We start from the raw sequence: 22533 nt of genomic DNA, 5'->3' as shown, positions 1-22533 counted from the left end.
GTGGGGAGGAGTAGAGAGCTGACTGATACGAAACTGAGAAAGGGAAGGAATAATGTTCACATAAGTGATTCAATACAAATCTACTCAAAGATCTGTTGAGCATCTTCTGTGTTCCAACTGTATTAGATTCTAGAGATGTAGAAATGAATGATAAAGTCTCTGCTATCAGATATTATGGTATAGTAAACTGATGTCAACAGCCAATGGACATCTAACAGTGGCTCTGATATAATATAAAAATAAAAAAAGTCAAAATAAAGATAGGACAATAATATGAAAATTCTTTTATGGCACAAAACATTTTAATGATTGCTACAGATATGTTATCTAATTTATTTTTTAGGAACACTTCTCAAGAATTGCTTTGGCTTCTTTTCTGAAATTGAAACATATTCTTTGATCAGAAAATTTTAAAAACTGTGGTATTCCATTAATATTACTACTAATAGTAATAAACTAAACTATAATATTATATAACCAAACAATTATTTTAAGCAGTCACAAAAGAAATCTGTCTCAAATAATGCAATATGCCATCCTTTCATTTCACTAAATGATGGGGAAAAAAGTCATAAGAAAGATGTGGTACAAATGGTCAACAGCTGGCATTCTTTTTCCTTATACTGATGTATTTTTCTGCATCACACTTTTTGCTGTCTGAAATTGTTTCCCTGTATATTGACTGCCCCCTGCCAAAACACAGTAAACTCCCTGAGGGCAGGGCTTGGATTACTCTGATTTACCACTGTGCCCCTAGTATCTAGAACAGTGCCTGAGACATAGTAAGCACTCAAAACATTTCACCTTGGGGTCTCAGTCTTGGTTTGGTATATGTTGTGTCTTTCAATGGAAATAATGTACAAAGGGTACAATTTCCACAGCTAAGTGATTTTCCGTGATTTAACAGGTTAAGTTTTAAAAAAGATCACAATCTGGTGTCTTATCTTATTTTGAAAAGGAAGATTCATCTCTTTAAAAAGCAGGTAAAAATATCAGGTAATTTATTTACACAGTACATAGTCGCATATACTGATTAGATGCTCCATTTACTGCTGCAACTAATTTTATTTTTCTTTGAAACCCAGCCAGATTCCTACACCTGAGTCCTTAATATCTATCACTACATTGGCTCGTAACTATAGCGGCAGTCAGCTGGGGCCTGGCACCCCCTTGCTATGATCCTTATGAGGACAATGTATTTGCTTCTCATTTGACAATTGCAATCACTTCCAAGCCTATTTTTAACAAATGCTAAAAATATCTTAGAGCAACCAACAAGCAAACACCTGTACTAAATAAAAACCATCCTATTGGTATTAGCATAAATCATAACTTCTGAAAGTTAAAGTGACATCATTTTTTTTTTTGGTAACATTTTCCACATGACACTGGAGTATGGCTCAGAAAGTAGACTTGAAAGGAATACAAAAATCCTAGCTAGCTGAAATAATTATTTTTAAATAAAAAATTAAGCATTTCTAAAAGAAAAGGCTAAATTTTAAATAACATACAGAGTTGAGACATCCTGTCTCAGGATGTCTCAGGAATACAACTAAAGGTGTTTACTTTTTAGAATTGGATATTCATATGTTCTGAGAACCACCAGGAAAAAGATAATTGTTTTCATTTTAATTTTTAATTGTTTAAAAATATCCACACGACACATAAATCAGAAGGACTTGACCATTCCAACAATTTATTGGAATAAACACACTAAATTGTTTTTATAAAAGTTTAGTACGAAAAGATTTCTTTTTAAAGGTTGGCAGCATAGATCTGGCTTCATTCAGCATGACAGTTCTAAAGAATGTCATCTTTGCGTGTTGTGGATGAGTAGTGTCAGAAGTAGAGTGTTGCTCCTATTTTAGGCCAGTTATATTGGCCAGAATTAAAAGGACTAAGCCAGAAGAATAGGCCAAATTCTTGTGTCTGCCCCATTTACTTGTGGATACTCACATTATGCATATATTTGAAAAATGTAAATGAAAATAATACAATATAAAATGTCTTAATGACTGTCTCACAGGAGTAACTGATTGGATGAGTTGCTTGTAAGTAATTAAAATACTTTATCTAGACACCCTAAAATCTAAAGGAAAATACAAAACAAATAAAACTTTAATAATATTAATAAATTTACACTGAAAACAAAAACATTCATCTTATTGTTGGAAACTGAATTCTGCAGAGAGATAGCAGATACTGCGAGTAGAAGTTGAAAGAAAAACAGGAAGTATGTATATTGTAAGTTTTAGGTGAATCAGAAAACCATACTATACAGAAGATAGATACACTGAGGTAGCAGAAGTTGGGAATAACAGTTGGAAAAAAAATTTGTTATATGAATCAGTAGAAATCCCTTCATGATTTTATTTTTAGAGCCAGAATCTGCTGGAATATATATCAACTTTTTCATCCTCATATTTGAAGACAAAACAGGACCAAAGGTCAGAATATGTGAGAAAAGTTATTTTTGATATGATACAAAACCTCAGAGCTAAATCTCTTCCTGAGGGATACTCCAGTGTTCTTGAGCTACTCTATCTTTTGGCAAATCAATGCAATTTTTAAGAATACTGAAAATTATACAGAGTTCAGATTTCCATTGTGCTATTTCATAGGACAGTAGAAAAGGCAATTCACACTTATAGCTGCATGAAGATAAAAATGGGCATTTTGGCTGTTCTAAGATGGCCGAATAGGAACAGTTCCAGGCTACAGCTCCCAGTGTGAGCAACACAGAAGATGGGCGATTTCTACATTTCCAACTGAGGTACCAGGTTCATTTCACTGGGGCGTGTTGGACAGTGGGTGAAGGACTGTGGGTGCAGCCCACCGAGCGAGAGCCAAAGTGGGGTGAGGCATTGCCTCAGCCAGGAAGCACAAGGGGTAAGGGAATCCTTTTCCTAGCCAAGGGAAACCATGACACACAGCACCCGGAAAATTGGGTCACTCCCACCCTAATACTGCGCTTTACCAAGGGTCTTAGCAAACAGCACACCAGGAGATTATATCCCGCACCTGGCATGGAGGGTCCCCCACACACGAGGCCTCCCTCATTGCTAGCACAGCAGTCTGAGATCTAACTGCAAGGCAGCAGCGAGGCTGGGGGAGGGGCGCCCGCCATTGCTGAGGCTTGAGTAGGTAAACAAAGCGGCCCGTAAGCTTGAACAGGGTGAAGCCCACCGCAACTCAAGGAGGCCTGCCAGCCTCTGTAGACTCCATCTCTGGGGACAGGGCATAGCCAAACAAAAGGCAGCAGAAACCTCTGCAGATTTAAATGTCCCTGACTGACAGCTTTGAAGAGAGTAGTGGTTCTCCTAGCATGGAGTTTGAGATCTGAGAATGGACAGACTGCCTCCTCAAGTGGGTCCCTGATCCCCGAGTAGCCTAACTGGGAGGCACTCCCCAGTAGGGGAAGACTGACATCTCATACGTCCAGGCACCCCTTTGAGACGAAGCTTCCAGAGGAATGATCAGGAAGCAACATTTGCTGTTCAGCAATATTCACTCTTCTGCAGCCTCCGCTGCTGATACCCAGGCAAACAGGGTCTGGAGTGGACCTCAGCAAACTCCAACAGACCTGCAGCTGAGGGTCTTGACTGTTAGAAGGAAAACTAACAAACAGAAAAGACATCCACAGCAAAACTCCATCTGTACATCACCATCATCAAAGACCAAAGGTAGATAAAACCACAAAGATGGGAAAAAAAGAGAGAAGAAAAGCTGAAAATTCTAAAAACCAGAGCGCCTCTCCCCTTGCAAAGGAATGCAGCTCCTCACCAGCAATGGAACAAAGCTGGATGGAGATTGAGTTGAGAGAAGAAGGCTTCAGATGATCAAACTTCTCCAAGCTAAAGGAGGAAGTTCGAACCCATCACAAAGAAGCTAAAAACCTTGGGAAAAGATTACACGAATGGCTAACTAGAATAAGCAAAGTAAAGAAGTCCTTAAATGACCTGATAGAGCTGAAAACCATGACATGAGAACTATGTGACAAATGCACAAGCTTCAGTAACTGATTCAATCAACTGGAAGAAAGAGTATCAGTGACTGAAGATCAAATGAATGAAATGAAGCGAGAAGAGAAGTTTAGAGAAAAAAAGAGTAAAAAGAAATGAACAACGCCTCCAAGAAATATAGGACTATGTGAAAAGACCAAATCTATGTCTGATTGGTGTACCTCAAAGTGATGGGGAGAATGGAACCAAGCTGGAAAACACTCTGCAGGATATTATCCAGGAGAACTTCCCCAACCTAGCAAGGTAAGCCAACATTCAAATTCAGGAAATACAGAGAACACCAAAAAGATACTCCTTGAGAAGAGCAACTCCAAGACACACAATTGTCAGACTTACCAAAGTTGAAATGAAGGAAAAAATGTTAAAGGCAGCCAACGAGAAAGGTCAGATTACCCACAAAGGGAAGCCAATCTGACTAAAGCAAGCGGATCTCTTGGCAGAAACTGCACAAGCCAGAAGAGAGTGGGGGCCAATATTCAACATTCTTCAAGAAAAGAATTTTAAACCCAGAATTTCATACCCAGCCAAACTAAGCTTCACAAGTGAAGGAGAAATAAAATCCTTTACACACAAGCAAACACTGAGAGATTTTGGCACCACCAGGCCTGCCTTACAAGAGCTTCTGAAGGAAGCACTAAACACAGAAAGGAACAACTGGTACCAGCCACTGCAAAAACATTCTAAAATGTAAAGACCATCGATGCTAGGAAGAAACTACATCAACTAACGAGCAAAATAACCAGCTAATATCATAATGAAAGACCAAATTCACACATAACAATATTAACCTTAAATGTAAATGGGCTAAATGCTCCAATTAAAAGACACAGACTGGCAAATTGGATAAAGAGTCAAGACCCATCAGTCTGCTGTATTCAGGAGACCCATCTCACGTGCAGAGACACACATAGGTCAAATTAAAGGGATGGAGGAAGATCTATGAAGCAAATGGAAAACAAAAAAAAAGCAGGGGTTGCAAACCTACTCCCTGATAAAACAGACTTTAAACCAACAAAGATCAAAAGAGACAAAGAAGGACATATAATGCTAAAGAGATCAATTCAACAAGAAGAGCTAACTATCCTAAATATATATGCGCCCAATACAGGAGCACCCAGATTCATAAAGCAAGTCCTTAGAGACTTAAAAGAGACTTAGACTCCCATACAATAATGATGGGAGACTTTAACACGTCACTGTCAACATTAGACAGATCAACGAGACAGAAAGTTAACAAGGATATCCAGGAATTGAACTCAGCTCTGCACCAAGCAGAACTAATAGACATCTACAGAACTCACCACCCCAAATCAACAGAATATACATTCTTCTCAGCACCACATCACACTTATTCCAAAATTGACCACATAGTTCGAAGTAAAGTAGTCCTCAGCAAATGTAAAAGAACAGAAATTATAACAAACTGTCTCTCAGACCACAGTGCAATCAAACTAGAACTCAGGACCAAGAAACTCCATTGAAACCACTCAACTATTTGGAAACTGAACAACCTGCTCCTGAATGACTACTGGGTACATAACAAAATGAAGTCAGAAATAAAGATGTTCTTTGAAACCAATGAGAACAAAGATACAACATACCAGAATCTCTGGGACACATTTAAAGTGGTGTGTAGAGGGAAATTTATAGCACTAAATGGTCATAAGAGAAAGCAGGAAAGATCAAAAATTGACACCCTAGCATCACAATTAAAAGAACTAGAGAAGCAAGAGCAAACACATTCAAAAGCTAGCCGAAAGCAAGAAATAACTAAGATCAGGGCAGAACTGAAGGAGATAGAGACACACACACAAAAAAACCCTTCAAAAAACCAATGAATCCAGGGGCTGGTTTTTTGAAAAGATCAACAAAATTGATAGACTGCTAGCAAGACTAATAAAGAAGAAAAGAGAGAAGAATCAAATAGACGCAATAAAAAATGATAAAGGGGATATCACCACCGACCCCACAGAAATACAAACAACCATCAGAGAATACTATAAATGCCTCTACGCAAATCGACTAGAAAATCTAGAAGAAATGGATAATTCCTGGACACTTACACTCTCCCAAGACTGAACCAGGAAGAAGTTGAATCCCTGAATAGACAATAACAGGCTCTGAAATTGAGGCAACAATTAATAGCCTACCCACGAAAAAAAGTCCAGGACCAGATGGATTCACAGCTGAATTCTACCAGAGGTACAAGGAGGAGCTGGTACCATTCCTTCTGAAACTATTCCAATCAATAGAAAAAGAGGGAATCCTCCCTAACTCTTTTTATGAGGCCAACATCATCCTGATACCAAAGCCTGGCAGAGACAAAACAAAAAAAGAGAATTTTAGACCAATATCCCTGATGAACATCGATGCAAAAATCCTCAATAAAATACTGGCAAACTGAATGCAGCAGCATATCAAAAAGCTTATCCACCATGATCAAGTGCTTCATCCCTGGGATGCAAGGATGGTTCAACATATGCAAATCAATAAATGTAATTCAGCATATAAACAGAACCAAAGAACAGATGCAGAAAAGGCCTTTGACAAAATTCAACAGCACTTCATGCTAAAAACTCTCAATAAATTCGGTATTGATGGAACATATCTCAAAATAATAAGGGCTATTTATGACAAACCCACAGCCAATATCATACTGAATGGGCAAAAACTGGAAGCATTCCCTTTGAAAACTGGCACAAGATAGGGATGCCCTCTCACCACTCCTATTCAACATAGTAGTGGATGTTCTGGCCAGGGCAATCAGGCAGGAGAAAGAAATAAAGCATATTCAATTAGGAAGAGAGGAAGTCAAACTGTCCCTGTTTGCAGGTGACATGATAGTATATTTAGAAAAACCCATTGTCTCAGCCCAAAACCTCCTTAAGCTGATAAGCAACTTCAACAAAGTCTCAGGATACAAAATCAATGTGCAAAAATCACAAGCATTCTTATACACCAGTAACAGACAAACAGAGAGCCAAATCATGAGTGAACTCCCATTCACAATTGCTTCAAAGAGAATAACATACCTAGGAATCCAACTTACAAGGGATGTAAAGGACCTCTTCAAAGAGAACTACAAACCACTGCTCAATGAAATAAAAGAGGACACAAACAAATGGAAGAACATCCCATGCTCATGGATAGGAAGAATCAATATCGTGAAAATGGCCATATTGCCCAAGGTTATTTATAGATTCAATGCCATCCCCATCAAGCTACCAATGAGTTTCTTTACAGAATTGGAAAAAACTGCTTTAAAGTTAATATGGAACCAAAAAAGAGCTTCTGCACAGCAAAAGAAAATACCATCAGAGTGAACAAGCAACCTATAGAATGGGAGAAAATTTTTGCAATCTACTCATCTGATAAAGGGCTAATATCCAGAACCTATAAGGAACTCAATCAAATTTACAAGAAAAAAACAAACAATCCCATCAAAAAGTGGGCAAAGGATATGAACAGACACTTCTCCAAAGAAGACATTCATACAGCCAACAGACACATGAAAAAATGCTCATCATCACTGGCCATCAGAGAAATGCAAATCAAAACCACAATGAGATACCATCTCACACCAGTTAGAATGGCAATCATTAAAAAGTCAGGAAACAACAGGTGCTGGAGAGGATGTGGAGAAATAGGAACACTTTTACACTGTTGGTGGGACTGTAAACTAGTTCAACCATTGTGGAAGACAGTGTGGCGATTCCTCAAGGATCTGGAACTAGAAATACCATTTGATCCAGCCATCCCATTACTGTGTATATACCCAAAGGATTATAAATCGTGCTGCTATAAAGACACATGCACACGTATGTTTATTGTGGCATTATTCACAATAGCAAAGATTTGGAACCAACCCAAATGTCCATCAATGACAGATTGCATTAAGAAAATGTGGCACATATATACCATAGATTACTATGCAATCATAAAAAAGGATGAGTTCATATCCTTTGTAGGGACATGGATGCAGCTGGAAATCATCATTCTCAGCAAACTATCGCAAGAACAGAAAACCAAACACTGTATGTTCTCACTCAGAGGTGGAAACTGAACAATGAGATCACTTGGACACAGGAAGGGGAACATCACACACCGGGGCCTGTCATGGGGTGGGGGGAGGGGGGAGGGGGAGGGACAGCATTAGGAGATACACCTAATGTAAATGACGAGTTAATGGGTGCAGCACACCAACATGGCACATGTATACATATGTAACAAACCTGCAGGTTGTGCACACGTACCCCAAAACTTACAGTATAATTTAAAGAAAAGAATATAAAATTGAGGAAAAAAATGGGCATTTTACAGAGTTGTCCACATGACAATTAAAGAAATAAGAATAGTGATGTCCTTTAAAAGCTATTTAATTTATCCCCCTACTTTTAGACAGATTTTTCCCAAAATTATCTTTAGGCTACTGAGTATCCACATTAGTATAAACATCTGCAGAGAAGGAAATTACTCAAACTCCCCTGGTATTCTATTCCTGTATTAACAACCCTACTTCCAAGAAGCTGGTCTTTGGTCATCACATTGTAATTAGTTACCAGCCAGCATGTCTATCAACAAGTATTTGCTAAGTACACACAGGGAGAATGTTTTTCTATGAGGTCTTTGATGGTAGACCTTCCCCTACAGTTGCTCCTAATTGCTTCTTCTGTCAAATCCAACTCTAATCCTAGATTTAAATATTTTTCCATTAATCTTCCATTCATCTCATTATGGACTCCCTGTTACACTGGACAAGAATGAGCATACTATTAATAACTGAGCATTTCTTTATTTATAAACTGTAGCTTGATTTTCAAAACAATTTTGAAACAATAATGTTTCAAAACAAGGAGGTAAGAGAACTATGAAAGTGAAAAGCTATGGCTCCAGAAAAATAAACAGCTGCACAATTGCTAAATGGCTGGCCTTGTCCTTTCCACAATGGCTACTGCAAATCAACTTTAATGTGATTTAATTATAACCTGACCATTTACCCCTCCTGCTCTGTCAAAAATCATTATTTAAAACTTTATTTCTCTAAAGCCTATGTGGCCAGACTTCACTAAGCTTTTCTTTTTAAAAAACATTTTCATGTATACCCATCATATACCTAGGTTCCCACTTTTTCTCTTCTCAACTGCTAACTTCATTCAATCTATGTATATTCTAGATTATTCTTTCTGCCTCCCAAAAGTTTTCAATTTAACACAAATGTTGGATTTTGGCACTCTCATCTTGGTACACCACCTGAACTTCAAACGTCTCTAAATGTCTTTTAAGGGAAAAACAAAAAGAGAAGAAATAAAAACCCTGAGGATAGCCTACTTTTTCTTCCATTTGCTTTCTCATATTTTTTCTTCTAGTTACGGACAGATCCTTCCTGACCTTCTGCTGTCTTTGATGGGGTGACACCACCTCTTATGTGAATTTCTTAAAAATCACTGCTCCCTATAGAGTCCTCTTCTTGCCCCCAAACATAGCTCTGTAACTGTCACCATTAGGGGAAGCTGAGTGAAGAGTATATGAGATTCTATGTACTATTTTTGCATCTTCCCATGAGTCAATAATTATTTCAAAACAAAAAACTTTAAAAAATACCTGGTGGGCATGAACTATGTGTGTGTGTGTGTCTGCATGTGCGGCACAAGTTGGGTACTGAGGTCATAAAGAAGAATAGAATACAATCCAACATCTTCTACCTGATGGTGAGGTATGAAATCAATGTATTAAATGATTATACTATATGATATAAGTATTATAACAGCCATATGCTCAGAGGACCAGGGAGCACAGATGAAAAATTTACTAATAGTTCCAGGAGGAGGACCAGGGAAAGCATTGTGGAACACCATTTCAGCTGGGTCTTCAGAAATCAGTGGTAATTTTACCACCAGGTCAAGACTGCCTCTCCGGGCCAAGGAAACTCTTTAAAAGCACAGAAACTTGAAATGCATGGTGTATGTGGAGAATAATGAATATTTTAATATCAGTAAAAGGTCTTAAGGAAGAAAATGTAGAAGATATGGCCAGAAAAATAATGTTCTAGTAAAAGAACATAGGATTTCTATGTCAATAACATAGTATTTCAGGTTTAGAAATTTCAATTTAATACGGAAGATAGCAGGGAACTATAAAATCTTTTAAAGCAGGGAAGTAACATAACCAGCTCCAATTCATATTCATGGAAAAGTATAAATTCATCAGGATGCATACAGATTTAGCTACAAAAATATTCATTAAGTAATTGTATACATACCAATATCAGAAACAGTTTATATGTTTGACAAAAGAGGACTGGTTAAGTATGTAGCTTTTAAAATAATGTATGCGATTGAATAATGAAATAATGAAAGTTTAAAAAATGGATTATAAAGCAGTAGGTACAGTATGATCCAATCTTTATAAAACAGAATGTACACATATGCAAAGGAAAAAGTCTAGAAGGATATGGATACAAAGACATACATAGTGCGTGTATACACATATACAAACATTTACATATACTGAATAATAGTTGGATTTATATCTATTTCAGAATGGTTAGATTATTAATGATTTTAAATTTTCGATTCGGGGGAATCATGATAGACAGGAGGCAGGACTAGATTGCAGCTCCAGACAGAGAAGCAGGGTAAGCTTGTATTACAAACCAGCAATCCTGAGAGGATCCACAGACCCTCTCAAGGAAGCAAGACCTGGAAGACACCCAAAATACTGTGAGTGCCCCAACCGCAGAAGTGGGAAAGGGAGACCCTCCTGTCCCGAACACACACACCCACTGCAGAAGCTGAAGTTCTGTTTGCGGAAGAAGTTTCTGACTTTACTTGAAGCTGAGTCAAGTTAGAGAGCCAAGCAAAATATAGGGGTAGAGGAGGCAGCAGAAAGGCCCTAGGAGCTTGCTGGTTCCCCAAGCAGCCCATTTCTGCCTGGCACCACAGGGATCCATTGGGAGGGTTGCCAGAGGAACAAGGGGTAACACTCCATGGGGAGAAGGAATTCTCTAGGTGAACTTTGTAATAATTTGAATGAGAAGGGCCAGGGGTGAGAAGCCTCCTGGTCAGAACTCCAGGGAGGGCACAAATTGGGCATGCAGACTTCACAGGCAGGGGAAGAACTAAAGTCCTTTTCTCTCGCAGCTGGGAAGTGGATAGTCTCAGGCAAATTTTCAAGCCTGTCTCACCCTCCTCCTGGAAAGAGACTTGGGGCTGTTGGCAGGGGCATGATGGGTGTGAGACCAGCCCTTCAGTTTGCATGGGATCTGGGTGAGGCCTGTGACTCCCGGCTTTCCCCCACTTCCCTGACAACCTGCATGACTCAGCAGGGGCAGTCATAATCCTCCTAGGTACACAACTCTAGTGACCTGGGAATCCTGCTCCCATCCCGGACAGCAGCTGCAGCAAGACCCCCTCAATGACAGCCTGAGCTCAGACACACCTAGTCCCACCCCCACCTAGTGGTCTCTCCCTACCCACCCTGGTAGTGGAAGACAAAGGGCATATAATCATGGGAGTTCTAGGGCCCCAACCACTGCCGGTTCCTCTCCACACTACCACAGCTGATGCTTTCTGGAAAGTACTGCCCCCTGGCAGGAGGCCAACCAGCACAAAAATAGAGCATTAAACCACCAAAGCTAAGGACCTTCATGGAGTCCACTGAACTCTCCATCACCTCCACCAGAACAGGCACTGGTATTCACAGCTAAGAGACTCACAGACGGTTCACATCACTGGACTTTGTGTAGACAACCCGCAGTACCAGCCCAGAGCCAGGTAGACTTGCTGGGTGGCTGAGACCCAGAAGAGAGACAACAATCACTGTAGTTCAGCACACAGGAAGCCACATCCATAGGAAAAGGGGAAGAGTACTACATCAAGAGAACACCCCACAGGACAAAAGAACCTGAACAACAGCTTTCAGCCATAGACCTTCCCTCTGACAGAGCCTACCCAAATGAGAAGGAATCAGAAAACCAACACTGGTAATGTGACAAAACAAGGCTCTTCAATGCTCCCAAAAAATCACACTGGCTCACTAGCAAACCAAGAAGAAATCCCTGATTTACCCGAAAAAGAATTCAGGAGGTTAGTTATTAAGCTAATCAGGGAGGGACCAGAGAAAGACAAAGCCTAATGCAAGGAAATCCAAAAAATGATATAAGAAGTGAAAGGAAAAATATTCATGGAAATAGATAGCATAAAGAAAAAACAATCAAAAATTCAAGAAACTTTGGACACACTTTCAGAAATACAAAATGCTCTGGGAAGTCTCAGAAACAGAACTGAACAAAGAGAAGAAAAAAAAATCAGAGCTCAAAGACAAGGTCTTTGAATTAACCCAATCCAACAAAGGCAAAGAAAAAAGAATAAGAAAATATGAACAAAGCCTCCAAGAATGGGATTATGTTAAACAAACAAACCTAAGAAAAATCGGTATACCTGAGGAAGAAGAGAATTCTAAAAGCCTGGAAAAGATGTTTGGGGGAGTAATCAAGGAAAACTTCCCTGTCCTTGTGAGAGACCTAGACCAAATACAAGAAGCTCAAAGAACACCTGGGAAATTCAGCGCAAAAAGATATTCACTTACGCACATTGTCATCAGATTACACAAAGTTAAGACTAAGGAAAGAATCTTAAGAGCTATGAGACAGAAACACTAGGTAACCTATAAAGGAAAACCCATCAAATTAACAGCAGATTTCTCAGCAGAAACATCTAGACATTGGCATAGGCAGGGGTTTCATGACCAAAAACTCAAAAGCAAACGCAATAAAAACAAATATAAATAGCTGGAATCTAATTAAACTAAAGAGCTTTTGCATGGCAAAAGGAACAGTCAGCATAGTAAACAGACAACCCACAGAGTGGGAGAAAATCTTCACAATCTATACATCTGACAAGGGAGTAATATCCAGAATCTACAACAAAAGCAAATCAGTAAGAAAAAAAAAAAAAAAAATCCCATCAAAAAGTGGGCTAAGGACATGAATAGACAATCTCAAAAAAAAAAAAAAAAAAAAAGATATACAAATGGCCAACAAACCTATGAAAATATGGTCAACATCACTAATGATCAGGGAAATGCAAATCAAAACCACAATGAAATACCACCTTACTCCTGCAAGAATGGCCATCATCAAAAAACAGCAGATGTTGGCGTGGATGCAGTAAACAGGGAACACTTTTACACTGCCGGTGGGAATGTAAAGTAGTACAACCACTATGGAAACAGTGTGGAGATTCCTTAAAGAACTAAAAGTAGAACTACCATTTGATCCAGCAATCCCACTGCTGGGTGTCTACCCAGACGAAAAGAAGTTATTATTTGAAAAAGATACTTGCACATGCATGTTTATAGCAACACAATTCACAACTGCAAAATCACGGAACCAACCCAAATGCCCATCAATCAACAAGTGGATAAAGAAACTGTGGGGGGTGTGTGTGTGTGTATACGTATATATACACACATATATACATATATACACACACATACATATACACACACATACATACACACACACACACATATATATATATAATGGAATACTATGCAGGCATAAAAAGGAATGAATTAACAGCATTTGCAGTGACCTGGATGAGACTGGAGACTATTATTCTAAGTGATGTAACTCAGGAATGGAAAACCAAACGTCGTATGTTTTCACTGATATATGGGAGCTAAGCTATGAGGACACAAATACATAAGAATGATACAATAGACTTCGGCACTTGGGGGACAGAGTGGGAGGAGGGCGAGGGATAAAAGACTACAAATACAGTACAGTGTATACATGGGTGATAGGTGCCCCAAAATCTCACAAATCACCACTGAAGAACTTACTCATGTTACCAAATACCACCTGTACCCCAATAACTTACGGAAAAATAAAAAATAAATAAATTTTCTTCTTTTGGTTCATCTGAATTTTCTAAATATATACGAAGAACATGTTTTATCTTTACACTAAAAAATGTTTTTAAACAAGTTTATTGAGATGTAATTCATATATAACTTACCCTTTTAAAATACACAATGGTTTTTAGTATAGTCACATCACCACAATCTAATTTCAGAACATTTTTCTTACCCAAAAGGAAACTCTGTACCCAGTAGCTATCATTTCTCATTCCCCTACTCCTAGTCCTAGGCAACCACTAACATAAGATACTTTCTGTCGCCTTGAATTTGCCTATTCTGGACATTTTATATGGATGGCCTTATAATAATATGAGGTCTTTCTGAGTGGTTTCTTTCACTTACCGTAATGTTTCTAATGTTTATCCATGTTGTAGTATGTATCAGAACTTTAGTTATTTTTATTATTAAAGAATATTCTATTGTATGGATATACCACATTTATTATCCATTTATCAGTTGATGGATATTTGGATTATTTCTACTGTTTGGCTATAACACTACTACAAATAGTCATATTTTTTATGGTAGCACTGAAAATGAAGAAAGAATATTAACACAGGGAGATTACTGATAAGTCATTTTAACAGTCTAAATAAGTGATAAGAGTGTTATCATTGATTGAAGGGCATTTGGGTTGGAAATAGCAGTGTGGGCCATGAAAAGAGATATATATGGGAGGTAGCATCATCAGGTCTTGGTGACTGGCTGAATATGGAAAGTAAGAGAAACAGAGAGTCAAGGTTGTCTCTTGAGGCCCCTGGTCTGGGCATTGAGTAACATCATCCACTGAGATCAGACACACAAAAGGATGTGAGTTTCCTTCAGGCATATGGAATTGCCTGAAGGAGTACTGGTGGAGACATGTGGAGCTTGGAAGAGAGGCCAACCAGAAGGTATAGGAATTACGGTGGTAGCTGGATGAGACTGTCCAGGGGAGCATGAAGATGGAAAACCAATAGTCAGGAGACAGAGAAGGGAATAAGAAGCCACAGAGCAGACTAGAGAAGCCAAGGAATGAGAATGGTGTATGAGGAGAACTGTCTCATTGTAAAATGCTGCAGAGTAGTAAAGTGGATTATAAGCAAAGTGGGAAATTATGGAATCACTTTGACAAAGTGAAACATAGTCAGAGATCAATAACTCGAATGACTTGGCCTATGCTCAAGAGGAGATACAGAGATGGGAGGGGACAGAATCTATAAAGCAGTTGTGCACATTTCTGCAGTCCTGCAAAGGACTTGGGTTAGTTCATGAGAACTGAAATACAAACAAGCTCCATAAACACATGGTCATTGGCCTTTTAATAACTTACTTCCTTTTGAAAAAAATTAATTTTCCTGATTTATGAATTGGCCCTTGTTGTTTCCTTACCACCATTTCGGATACAATTATATAGTTGTCTTCCTGTTGGTTCTTTCTATCACAGGGCCTTTTTACAAAAGTTATATATGTCATTTTCAGAAAATGTACAAAATATACAGAAGAGAAAGAGCAAGAGGAGACTCAGATGCCACCTGTAATTCTAACATGCAGGGACAGTTATCATAATATCCTTGGTTTATATTCTTCTGGACCCAATTTTGAGAAGTCTATAACTAAAGCTCAGTATTGTGTTTACTGCCTTTGCTAACTTACATAGAAAGGTCTATCCTGCTTCCATATCAATGTATCCTTTATATCCTTCTGTGATTTATGAAATTTCTTTTTTTGAATTTAAATACCTTATTTGTCTGAAATGTATTGTGTGATATGGGATGAGGTAGGGAATCTATTTCTTCTCTCCAAATGGTTGGCCAGTTTCCAACACTATTTTTAACCTAATTCATCTTGTCCTCTCTTCATTGCTTTGAAATGCCACATTAGCACATGTGGTTAGAGTTAATGTTAACACATTCTAAGTTTTTACATATATAATTGAAGGGAAGAGGGTGGATCCTTCTGCTTAAGGAAGTTTTAATTACCCCAGTTGCTGTAATCATAGAAAAGCAAAACATAACATAAAGATATGCACTCAAAAACTAACTGACCACTTATAATATTAGTCTGTACTCAAATATCCTCCTGCATTTAACACTAAATGAATCTCTGCCTGCTACCAACATTCTATTGGTTAATCCCTCACTGACTGTAGGAAATTACTGCAAATACAACACAAATTGGCTGCAGAGGAAAACTACAAATCTTGCAAATTATGCCAGGTTTAACACAGTTAAAGTGTTATTGGAGAACTGTGCCTGTCACATGCAAGGCCAGTGACCAGTGAAAATCTGGCAGTCAGTTCAGTTGACAGTAAAGAAAAGAAAACAGACCACAATGATGACATGATAGCTGTTTCTAATGAAAATGACTTGCATATTGAAGGACTAAGAGAGACTGCTAGGAAAACAGATCATGCCTTGGAATATTTTTTCTTAAAAGGACCCTTTCTGTAAAGGTGCCTGTAAGGCCAAAGTTGAGTGTACACTATTGTCATTCACTTTTGCTTAATAATGAATAATCTGAAAATGCAAATTTTACACTGCAGTCAAGTATAGCCCAAGGTACACATCTGGCACAGCATGACACAGCAGGATTGGAGTGCAGGCGCACAATCCCGTGCATTATATAGTCATACCTATGTAGCCATAACATGGGAGGACTCATCACCTGGCTCTGAGCCACTATTGTCTGGGAGGTGCATAAATCCAGCACCAACAGTGTGAGTGAGTTGCTGAATAAAGCCACGTCCCACCTACCTGTGGTCTCTCAAGTGTTCTTTCAGCTACCCACTACCCCATCAATTTCCCTCAGACCTCTGCTTGGGCTGGAACCTAACACCTGTATAATCTTATAATCGTATTCTTTGAATTGAACTCTAGAATCCTTTTGTCAAGTTCTCCCAAGTTCCTTTGGGATTTTACAATAGTATTCATCATTATTACTTACAGAAGCTCACATTTAGTGAGAATTTGCTATGTGTCAGGTACTTGCTAAGCATTTTCCATGTACTACTATATTTAATTTGGCCAACAAATCTATAGCGAAGTATCATTATTTTTCCTATTTATAGTTGAGAAAACAAAGAAGTGGAAAGACTAAGTACTTGTTCCATATCATATAACTGGTCAGCTTAGCTCTGGAACCCATATATTTCTGATGTGAAGTTCACTTCACAATAGCATTTTGCCATTTTGGAACTCACTCCCTTTTTTTTTTTTTTTTTAATGTCAAGATAAAGTATTGTATTCTCTGTAGGAAAAACAGGCTCAGAAGCCATTTTTGTATATTTAATTCATCTAAATTTCCTTAAAGAATGACTTCAAACTTATAACACCGCAAAGTGTAAAACCAACAGTTAAATCACACTGACAACTATGAAAGTAAACACCAAATGTCTTATCAAGCATCTAAGTGAGACCTGGGAGAATTAAATTTAAATTCGGTTTAAATGGGCCAATTGGAAGTAGCCTCAAAATAATATCAAATCCTTAGGGCCAAAGGTCATTAATTCAAGATTTAAACACTAAAGAGAATTTAAAATCTCTCTCTCAAAATGCTGGAATAGATATCTTATTCACATTTATACTCTGCATTCAGATTCATACTGTGTCTTTTCTCCTATCCACTTAATATGATAAAGATGCACAAAATGCTAATTCCTGGGTGCTCCCTACCACATCCCAACATGATAACTTTTTAGATCCATATCTATGAAAAGATATGGATTATATAAGATACCTAATCTTATTTATCAAACCTTCTTTGCTTCCTTTTACTCCCTCCTCTTGGCTTCCTTTTAGCCCAGGAATCTGGCAGTGTGAAAGAAAATACAGCTGAAGCTATGGCCCATTATGAAATGTGAAGTCATTTGATCACATTAAGAGAATATTCACTTGAGGCACCTCATCAGCCTGAATTGCCTTTACACCCCTTTTCCTTGCCCAACTTTCTATGCCTGCCCAGTGTGGTACCTACAGCATTTGTTTTCCAAGCTTCTATCTGATGGGCCATCACTTACCTATCTCACTTCTTGGGCAAGGTATCACCTAGTTGAAATTAAGTTTAAGAAAAGCATAGAGGTGACAAAAACTCCAGTGTTCATGAGGTTAAAACAATAAGACTTCAAATATCATGAGTTAGGCCCACTCAGGTATACATTAAGTTTTGCATATATGCTTGAGAGGTTCAAATCTTTGCCATAATTAGGGCTACTGAAATATTGTCCTAGATACTGAGGTTATAAAAGGAAGCCTCCTGCAAAATACAGCAAGTCTTTTAGTCCTAGGCAGCTGCAGGGAGAAGGTTGGGAACATATATGCATGAAAAGGCCAGCTAGACCACTAAATCATTTACATTCAGATCTTTAAAATCCACAAACCAGGTGGCCCTCTGTGACTTCTGCTCTAAGAGTAGAATGCATACTGCTGAGATTGGAAAATAGATATTTAATGAAAGTAGATTTCTTACAAGCTATATTCACCAGCAGAAAGATGTAAACACCAGAACTGCAGATGAGGGAAATAAATTTGATGGCTCTGCAACAACAATAAAAAGTTCACCAGAAAAGGTTAAGGGAAAAACCGATAGAGAATTGGTAAAGTCACCCAGGAGAAATGTGAGGCAAAGAAGTTCATAAGGTAATTCCCACTGGGAAAGATTTTCAAACTCTGGACACCAGGGAGGATGTTGTCACCACAGCCTTCACTACAGCGAAAAAAGGGCACATCCAAAGTGCTGGGCTCATAAAGTCATGAGGCTAGGAAAGACCAAGGGTTTTTTATTCTGAGATGTTTATTCATCTGCAATTTAATAGGGAACATGGCAAAATTACACACACTCCTGCCTTTTAATACTGAGCACTTATTCACTTCACCTTCTTAGGCCTTCGTTACCTCAGCTGTTAAGTGAGGGAGATGAACCAGACGATTTCTAAGGTCCCATCTAAATCTTAAAAAAAGATCATCTCTGCAAGAAAAGCTTGTATGCTTATGTATTCAGTTATCCAGTCCTTTCTAATATGTCACTTTGTATATTCTGATACAATGATTGGAGCTAAACCAACATTGTAAACTGCACAATTACAGGCTTGAAGCAAAAATAACTCCTCACAGTATTTCTTAATAAGAAATACTCATGATAATGTTATCACGTCACCTTTGGACATAATAAAATTTAAGCACAAAACAAATATAAGATAAATCTTTAATATATTTCTCATAGCAAAGCAAAGAGACTGTGTGAAACTATTTTCTGCCCTTTTCCTTTCACAGTGCTAGACCTATTTAAGTGGGGGGGCGAGGTGTGGGGGTGGGCGGGGAGAAGGCCGAATCAAGAATAGCTTACACAGGAGGAGGCTCTGGCTAAAAACAGATTTGTACCACTGTGGTCTGTGTGGTCTAGAGGGAAGCACAGTGGGCTGGGAGATTTGGATTCTAGACCTAACCCTTCCAGTAACCATGTAACTCCAGGCAAGAGATTTCAATTTTCCTGCCTCCACTTTCTATTTTAAGACAGCAATAATTCTACATGTTTCTTCTACCTCAAAAATATGCTAATACAGAGATAAGGCATGTGAAAAATCTGAGTTATAGGGAAGAAAAGTAGTATAGGCAATAATTAAGCATGTTAATGACAACAAGTGCTAATTTAACAATTTTTTAAAACCTCACTATCCTGATTAGATCAAGACAAGTGGGAGGGAGAACCACTCAACCACAGAGTGGCAAGCGGGTGGTTGGCAAGTAAAGGCAAGGCATTGCGACTGTGACCCGGATGCCCATGCACACAGCCTAAATCTCTCCAACAGAATGAACTCAGCTAGACCAAGCATGAATCTGGCTGATGGCCCCCTGGCCTGTGAACAAACACAATGTCCATCTTTCTTCTTTTCTTCATTTCTTTCTCCCTTCCTTCTTTTCCTTTTCTCTCTGTCCCTTCCTTCCATACATTCAAAAACTTTGCACTGAGGTTTTAAAATGTTCCACATCCTAGATATGGACACAGTCCTTATGTTACTTACAAATCTAGTTACTTAAACAAAATGACTAAGACAGGGATTTGGGGATCCCTGAACAGGAAAGCTCAGACAGAGACCTAAGAAGATTCAGGGTTGCTGCGGCCTGAACTCACAGGTAATCAGCCAATCAGGTGGGCCATCCCATCCCTCTTCAAATTTTCTCTCTCTCTCCTTTTTTTAAATTAATATATCTGTCCTTTTCCCTCAAGTCTCCTTTGTTTTTCCCGTGGGCAAGCAGGGAGGGAGAGTCATAAACTGATACTTATTATAATGAATAGTTTTCATTTACTATCTCATTAAGCCTAAATATCTCTTAAGAAAACAATCCTGTAACAGTGGACAGAAGATGGACAAGTGGAACAGTTAAGAGGATGTTACAGGGTGAGATAAAGAGGTTCTAAATGAAGGCAAACAATGTTAGAACTATTTCTCTATGGAAAGGCGTTTCTATTATAAAAGGCTAAATAAAAAATATTCTTCTGGAATCAAGCTGGCTTCTACCTATGTATAGTTGAGGTAAAGATATTCAAATCATAGAATATAGAATCCATAACCCCAAACCAGCTATTTTTCCACTTTCAAATTTAAAGGCTGAATCATGCATATATCCATAACAATGATAGTAATTATAGCTTGAATTTTTTTAGAGTGTCTCTGTTCCAAGCATTGTGCTAGGTGCTTGATAAACTCCTAAGACCCCAGCGGCAGGGCAAGCATTATTACATTCACTTTCTAAAGGAAGACATGAAGATTCTAGGAAAGAAAGTAACATACCCAGGCTCATATAAGTAGTAATAGATAAAAAGAGGCAGGATCCAAACATTGTTCTGTCTGTCCTCAGAGTCTGTGCCTATTAGATTATGCTACGCTGTCTCCATGTTTATCTTCTACAATTTCACTTGCATTCCTTTTCACTTCTAGGAATGCTGATTGAGAGGGAAAAGGAAGCAACAGCAAGACTACCAGAAAGGGAATGGGGGCAGGGAAGTAAAGAAAAGGCATGTAAGAAGGAAGAAGAGAAAACCACACCACTTCCCACACTATGGTTCTTGCTGTAGGAGGAAAGAGATGCTACAGCTGCCGCATCAATAAATTCATTGATGTAATGCTCCTTGCTGCTGCCACAGACTGGCTAGGAAGAGGGAAGCAGGACTTGGGAACTGCTGCCCCTAAGAGACCTGAGGGCTGCATGACTGACTGCTCAGCCCCTATGACCATGGGAAGGGCAGCCCTGGGTGCCCATGACCATCACTGACTGTCCATGGAGGGGAAAGTGGAATCTCTCTCCATGCTGGCCCATGGGTTCCTGGGCTCTGAAGTCTGCTCACATCTCTTGATCCCCACCTTTCACTTTGTCTCTTTCCCCCTTATTCTGATGACCACAAGCCAAACAAACAGCAGAAGAGACTGGACTCATCTGGATTACATTAGTTGCTTGTATCATGCTATTTAATTTATGAAATATTGTATCGCGAGATCACATTTAGTAAAACTTTTTCTTAAAAACAGTTTTATCCTCTAATCCACTTTTTACTGGTTAGAAGCCAAACAAAATGGATCGTATATTTAAAAGCAGAGAGAAGAAAAAAAGACATACCATTCTAGAAATGTCTAGCAAGCAAATATCTCAAGAATATTTATTCAAGGGGTTACCCTGGGAGGTCAGAGGGGAAACACGAAATCAATTGCCTTGGCTATTGTCACTTTAATATGAAATGTAAACCCCAAATACAACCACAGGCAATTCCTTTAATTTGGGAGAAGTATAATTGTGTTTAGGGAGTGTGGACAGAGCTCTTACCTGGCATGACCATGGTCTGTGGGGCTGCTGCATCGGTACTTAGGCAGAGACGGCCACCTTTGGCTAATCTATCGCAGAGCAAGGTGATACGTTTCTTCAGTTGGCTTGTGTCTTTGGGTATGTTCAGCTGGCTGCTGAGGTTCAAAGCCTGCTCCTTCGAACTCTTCGACAGGCAAGTCTTCAACAGGTGGGAAATGGCGGCATCCACCGTTTCTTCCCAGCCCTGGATACAAAAGCCAATTTTGAATTAATACAAAGATGACAATGAGAAAAGTGGGCACTTGATACAGATTATTGAGTGTTTATGTTCAAGTGTTGGGGACCTGTGAAGAGTGTGGTATCTGGAATATTCCAGACTAGGCTGGTTTGGAATTCTAGCTCTGTTACCTGTTTGACCTTGAGCAAGTTACTTAATTCCTCTTAGCCTCATCCTCGTCTACAAATGAGGATGTTAATAGTCTGTCCCTCCGAGGATTGGAGAGCTATGAGAAGGGTTTAGCCCTGAGCCAGGCATAGAGTAATGAGTAACAACAAAAAGAGTCTCAGGCATAGGTCTGTTTGATGATCTGGTAGGTAAAGCTGCCAGGATTACAGTTTGTTTTGCCTTATCTTTCTTATCTTCAGCTAAAGGAAAGCGGGCCAGGAGTGGGAGGACCTTTGGATACCCTGGGGGATACTGGAATGGCGGGAAAATCCTGGTGTCTCCCTCAGGTACTGGTTCCACAGCCTTGGGATTATAGACAGAAACAAAGGAGCTATTTCAAGAAGGATCCTGTGAAACACAGGACCTGCCT

General features: G+C 38.9%; 1 protein-coding gene across 9 annotated transcripts in view; it reads right to left on the bottom strand.

The window, feature by feature from the left end:
* The window catches only part of BBS9 (Bardet-Biedl syndrome 9), a 602892-nt gene that overhangs the window by 155186 nt on the left and 425173 nt on the right, over positions 1–22533 (bottom strand). For all 9 annotated transcript variants that reach the window (XM_033193464.1, XM_033193468.1, XM_033193466.1 and 6 more), the window contains one exon: positions 21740–21962. In XM_033193464.1, coding sequence (XP_033049355.1) covers positions 21740–21962 — 223 coding nt within the window. The remainder of the gene's footprint in view (positions 1–21739; positions 21963–22533) is intronic.

This window comes from Trachypithecus francoisi, unplaced genomic scaffold (assembly GCF_009764315.1).
Source record: "Trachypithecus francoisi isolate TF-2019V2 unplaced genomic scaffold, Tfra_2.0 Lachesis_group4, whole genome shotgun sequence".
In the NCBI taxonomy this organism is placed as follows: Eukaryota; Metazoa; Chordata; class Mammalia; order Primates; family Cercopithecidae; genus Trachypithecus; species Trachypithecus francoisi.
The sequence above is the reverse complement of the archived record's forward strand: the minus strand, read 5'-3'. Positions and strand labels throughout refer to the sequence as shown.